The sequence below is a fragment of the Idiotropiscis lumnitzeri genome, chromosome 8 (assembly GCF_059441095.1).
Source record: "Idiotropiscis lumnitzeri isolate Australia: NSW breed Sydney's pygmy pipehorse chromosome 8, RoL_Ilum_1.0, whole genome shotgun sequence".
NCBI lineage: Eukaryota > Metazoa > Chordata > Actinopteri > Syngnathiformes > Syngnathidae > Idiotropiscis > Idiotropiscis lumnitzeri.
In genome coordinates, this window is record NC_142398.1 from 17,170,856 (window position 1) to 17,176,855 (window position 6,000).

The 6,000-nt window shown below is 40.9% G+C and overlaps 1 protein-coding gene across 1 annotated transcript in view; it reads left to right on the forward strand.

Annotated features, from left to right (window-relative positions):
* The window catches only part of LOC148332443 (cytoplasmic phosphatidylinositol transfer protein 1-like), a 38,148-nt gene extending 32,148 nt beyond the window's left edge, over nt 1–6,000 (forward strand). Inside the window, exons 4-9 of the mRNA XM_088302929.1 lie at nt 960–967; nt 1,765–1,836; nt 2,976–3,071; nt 3,317–3,472; nt 3,662–3,725; nt 5,088–6,000. Coding sequence (XP_088159055.1) covers nt 960–967; nt 1,765–1,836; nt 2,976–3,071; nt 3,317–3,472; nt 3,662–3,725; nt 5,088–5,443 — 752 coding nt within the window. The 3' untranslated portion in view covers nt 5,444–6,000. The remainder of the gene's footprint in view (nt 1–959; nt 968–1,764; nt 1,837–2,975; nt 3,072–3,316; nt 3,473–3,661; nt 3,726–5,087) is intronic.

Here is a 6,000-nt window from a genome sequence, read left to right on the forward strand (position 1 = left end):
GGGCATGCTGGAGCCCATCCCACCATTAATAATCGCAATAATAATACTCAACTGCTCTCATGAAGAACCACAGAAATCAAAGACAATTTACTTTTGAATGGCTGCAATCACAGGATTTGGACCATTTAAAGCGAAATCATGTCTCGAAACGATTAATCCATTATTGAAAAAGTTGTCGATTTAATCGAGCAATTTTCATGAACCACCACTGCCAGAATCCTCACTTTGTTTTCCAAGTTATCGAATATTGATGAAGCTCCGAGCAGCAGTGAGTTAGCCTTGGACGAGAGACGGGGTACACCAGGGACTGGTTGCCAGTCAACTGCGCTTATCGAGAAACAACCATGCATACTCACATTCACACCTAGTCTAACATGTATGTTTTTGAAACGTGGGCGGAAGCAGGGCCACCTTGAGAAAGCCCGCACACATATGGGAAAAATAAATAAACTCCACACCATGCTGTCTTCCGAAAACGCAGGACTAGGAAATGGACAAACCCCCACCAATAAAAACCAAACCTCCGTGTTGACTTGAATAGTTAATTTATTGAGACACACGGCTTATACGGCGCATCCCCCAGTGCTCCTATAAAGCTACACACTGCCAAGTACCTGCACACAAGGATATTTGATGCCCCTTCAGAGGAAACGCTGTGGAACACCCAGTGCGCCTGCACGCCGTGCTGACATTTAACGACTAGATTGATGGTGACTCAGCGATCATGCCATAAGTCACACTTGTTCCTCACTTGGCCTCAGTTGGACGGCACAGTGAAAACATGAACATGTTGCCAACATGACAATGTATTCAACAGGCTGTTCATTCGTTTATGTTATCAATTAAATGTGATACGATTTGAAGGTATTGGGGAAGCTGTGAGTGTTTAATTTCATTTTCTTTTTTGTTGTTGTTGTGCTTTTCTGGACATGACCTGATGTGTGTCCTCCGCCCTGTAGAATATACAGTAAGTATATTTCCTGCCATTTTTTTTGGACATGTTACAAATTGCATTTTACTCGCGCTTGTAGGTAAAACCGAGAGTGTGAGAGAGCTTGTTAAGCGAGATATTTGTGTCAACTTGTCCGTAGAAAGAATTAAAAGTAAATGCATTGGCTGCATTTAATTCAAATCACATTTTTTTTTTCTCTCAACAAAACCTTCAATAGTAGTAGTGGGACTATTTTCTGTGCTTGAAAATAACTTCAACACAAGTTATTAATTTTACTTTAACGTTACTTTGAAGTGATTCCATGCTGGGAATTTAAAAAGAAAAAAAAGGGGTCATCTCACCTTAAAAAAAAAAAAGGGGAGCATTCTGACCTGCGGTTAATTTATAGAAGTATTGATGATTCTCAGTATAATATTTGCTTTGCTTCTGGATGTTCAAAACTGAATATTATGTGTTATGTAGATGACAAATGTCAACATCGTGAGTCAGACACGTTTATGGGATGAAAAATAAGACAGTGACAGAATGACTGATATTTATTTTAGTGTGGGAGGAATTTGCCACACATGTGTCAGTGTTGACACATTAAGGCTGAATTGACTTTGTCAAGTGCTGACGGTTAGAGTGACTTAAACGGCATCTCTTCTCACCGGTAAAAAGCGAGTTTTAAAGTAGCATTTAGTTTACAAGTCACTTTTTTGTTACAATTCATAAACTGGAGTTCAAATGTAAAACGTCAATGTGAATTATAGAGCAAATAAATTAATATGACTTAGACGCACTTAAATAAAGTGTTGCATTTTTTTTTCCAGTGCTCATTCCTTCCTAAGTTCTCCATTCACATAGAGACAAAATATGAGGACAACAAAGGCATCAATGATAACGTAAGTGCACTCTGAATTTAAAGTACACAACAATGAGATTGTATATATTAGAAAATTTGGCACGACAGAAGCCATTTGTATTATTGAAGATCACTTTGCAAGAGAGTTGAGTCTGCCTAAGAAATTGCTCGCCATCTTTTGTCTTTATAATCCTTCGCCAGGGATGTGCAATTTAAATGGTGGTGGAAGGGGGCCGCAATTCTCAGCAGTGACACCGTTGATCCTCCCGTTGATTTTGAGGATTGAGGAAAAAAATTGAAATCGTCTATTATGCAGGGATGTTAGATTTTCAGTGGCGACATGACAGCAGGGATTTTATTTGTCTCAATGCTGCGGTAGCAAGGATTATTTTGGTTTATTGGTGCATTAGTCCCGGTACGTCCAATAGGTATGCGCAATTTAAAATTCATACCACACAATTGCAATTTAGTGCTGAGTTTCTGAATGGAGCGTTGAAGTTCCAGGAACTACAAAGTACCAAAAAATTCAGTTCTATGAACTTCAGTTGGTTCTTTGGGAATTTGAACACTTTTCCTGCTTGCCATTTCTGGTTCTTTTTTTGTGGTGGAATTACATAATGATAAAAACAGGGTGGAATTACCCCCTTGACATGTCTTGAGATTATTCTGACATATTGCAAGGCATCATGTGAGATTGAGGTTTGGCCCCATGACTGACAAGAAACCTAGGAAATTACAATTTCAATTTGCTACGTTGACAAAGAGGAGACTAAGTGAGGGAGTTTACACACACACACCTACACACGTTGAGTCTTCCCACTTTTACACACCACCCAGCCACTACTTTATAGCGGGCTGTAGACGGCCGTGAGATTTATTTGGTGGCTATTGGGAGGGAGGTGATATGCTGATCACACATACTGGTGAAGAGCAAAGACTCATGAATGAATATAAATGTTTTGCAGGATTATTGTACTTGACTTTACGCTTATTCTTTTAGTGTTTTTATTGTTTGGGCTCCTCAGTGTATAACGCACTCATTGAAGCGCTTTATACCATTGTGAGGAATTTACACATGGACATACTGCCCCCTGCTGGCTTTGTCAGGTGTTACAAAAACGATCACACAATCAAGCCTTGGTCCTTTCTCGATGTAAAGTGAAGTGTTTCTTTTATTAGATATTTGACTCTGAGTTGAAGGACCAGGAAAGGGAGGTGTGTTTCGTCGACATCGCTTACGACGACATCCCTGACCGCTACTATAAGGAGTCAGAGGTGAGGTGGGCGTCTGCCGTCGTCTCGTGTCTGTTGAGCGTTACCAGCATCGTCTGACTGCAAATTGCACCAAGTGGTAAAAGACTGGAAGACATTTTTGTTCGTCACAAATGTACAAAATTCACCAATTTCTAGATGATTAATCTCTTCACTTTGAGCGGACATTTTTTTTTTCGCAAACAATCTTTTGCACCGTTGTAATCAACTATACATTAAATATGTGTGTTCCTAATGCACCAATGCAGGACTTGCGATACTTCAAATCAGAGAAGACGTCGCGGGGCATGCTTCAGGAGGGATGGAGGGACACGCAACATCCCATCATGTGCTCATACAAGCTGGTCACGGTCAAGTTTGAGGTCTGGGGTCTGCAGACGCGTGTCGAGCAGTTTGTGCATAAGGTCAGAAACAAAGTTTTGTCAAATCGTAATAATCCTGAGAATAAAAGACTTCATTGGTGGTGATAATTTATAAAACAAATATTTCTATGACTATTACTTTTCGATGACTTTACTTTTTAACTTTGAAGTACATAAACTAAGATTGATGAGAAGATTACTCATCAAAAATGAACTGTTTCTGTGTCGCAGGTGATTCGGGATGTGTTGCTGCTCGGACACCGGCAGGCCTTTGCTTGGGTGGATGAATGGATTGGTGGGTCAATAGTTTCTTTCCGGCTACACAATGTAGTTATTTCTACGACTTAGGATCATTCTTATAGATTTCATGTCCACAATATAGACAAAAGTTCATCTTGGTATAATACATATTTAAAAGAATTTACTGAGTGACTAAATGTGCTCACACGCTGATTATGAGTTCTCCCCAAATCAGTAGAATGCATCCCTTTGGACATTTTCTGGACTTTCTCATTCCAGTTTGAGAAGCGGGTGAATTCACAATTAGTGTGTACTTGCTCATTCATCTGGGGAAAAGTAACTGAATTTAAATGGGATTTAATTATTAATCAAACAGGGGCTTGAGAATGACCCATTTGTCTGTCATGAATATTTATTCTTTGTCTTTCTAAACATATTGAAGAGTTCTGTACTTTCTTGTTCTTTGGGTATATTTGAGGCTAGAGCTTTTTTATCTCTACTGTGAATATTTCAGAAGTGTTCCTGATATCGTGCATGTCATTTAACCATACCTTTACCCCGCCATATTAACCACACAACTACCCGTCCTACAACTCCCCTGATTGTATCGATGCTTTTTGAAAGACTTTTAACACTAAAGTCTGCCGTGCTTGTGTATTACCCACCGACCTAAAACCTTTTTCCCCATCTTGATTAATCTTAACATGGATTTCTTTTGGCTGAAGAATCACCAAACCCATCTCAGCTTTCATCCTGGACCTGTTTTTTTTTTTTTTGTGCCTTGTCTGCATCTTGAAATTCTTCCGTGTGGCTCTTCGACTTAAGACGCTTGTCCTTCTTCGCACTAGTCTTCTCGTTCAGCTTTCTGCTCAACCTATTTTTGCAACGTTCATCTTTTTTCCTCCCTCTCCCCGAGCCGGAGTGCCTTTTGAGAGGAGTTACCAGTTTTGCTCCCTCCCTCCTTCTTCCAGATATGACTTTGGAAGACGTCCGGAATTACGAGAGAAATATGCATGAGAAAACCAACATTAAGGTTTGCCAGGAACAGGCAGAGCATTCCACAACAAATCCATCTTCACTGGATGACATAGAAATCCATGACAAAGCAAGTGTATGTGACTTTTTCCATTATTTATTTATTTATTTATTTTTTCACTCCATCGTTCTTACTTTTTCTCATTTTGAACCCTTGATGTGTGATGACCTTTACGGGGGCTCCAATTGTAACAAAGGAAAGTTTTATTTTCTGCTTGAGTACGTATGCAGAGCTGGAAAGAGGCTACGCGATTTAATTAGCTCACACGAAAAGAAACAAAATATTACCGTGGGTTTGTTCAAAGCCACTTTCGCTCGGCTTCTTCTAATTTAGTTTTCACCAAACGCCTCATTGTTGTCACTTAATCTCTCCTCAACCCAGACATGACAATGGATGAGGTGAGAGAATTTGAACGGACAATCCAGGAGGCCACCAACCAGAAGATCGGGATGTTCCCCCCGTCGATCTCCATCAGCGAGACCCCCCTGTCTTCCTGTTCCCTCACCGGCCCCGCCAGCGCACCCTCCACCCCCCTTTGCACCGATGCGCCAGATTCCCTCTCTGTCTCCAAGGACCGGCCCCGCAAAAAGTCAGCTCCCGAAACCCTCACGCTTCCTGAGCCATCTCCGAGCGGTGTGCAGCAGGGATCCGCACCCGTCCCACTTCCTTCTTTGAATCACCTTCAGTCTTCGTCGCCTTCCTCCAGCTCCGATTTTGCTGAGATGGGAGAACAGTAGATGGACCTCTCTGAATGTCTTCTCCACACTTTTGGTCTGTCGTTATCCCAGACGTCTCATTAAGTTTAGTCTAACCTCCAAATATCGGTGCCCAAATAGTCACACGCTTTCGGCATTTCCAATGAGAGCGAGTCAGGCTCTGAGTATCGTCCAATAACCCCCCCTGTGATTTTTAGGGTATGGTTGCACGACAATGATCTATTGACTTTTTTTTTTTTTTTTTTTTAAATCTTTCTTTCAAACATTTCGACAGCAAAACAATCCCTATCACACGCCGCTATTATTAGCGTGCCAGGACAGTACCGTGCACTGCTCGTCTTTTCAATCTCTTCTTCAAGCGCATCTCACACGCCACTGCAGCTGTGTTATCAAGCTCGTTATTTTGAGCGGTACATGTACTCGCAGAATTATTCACGTGATCTGCCATTGTTGTTTAGAATGTGACATTATTAGATGAACGATTTTTCAGCCTTGATAATGCAACAATCCAACAGTTTGAAACACAAATTTCCATTTTACTCTTCAAAATCGTGGTTTTATACACCGATTTTTTTTTT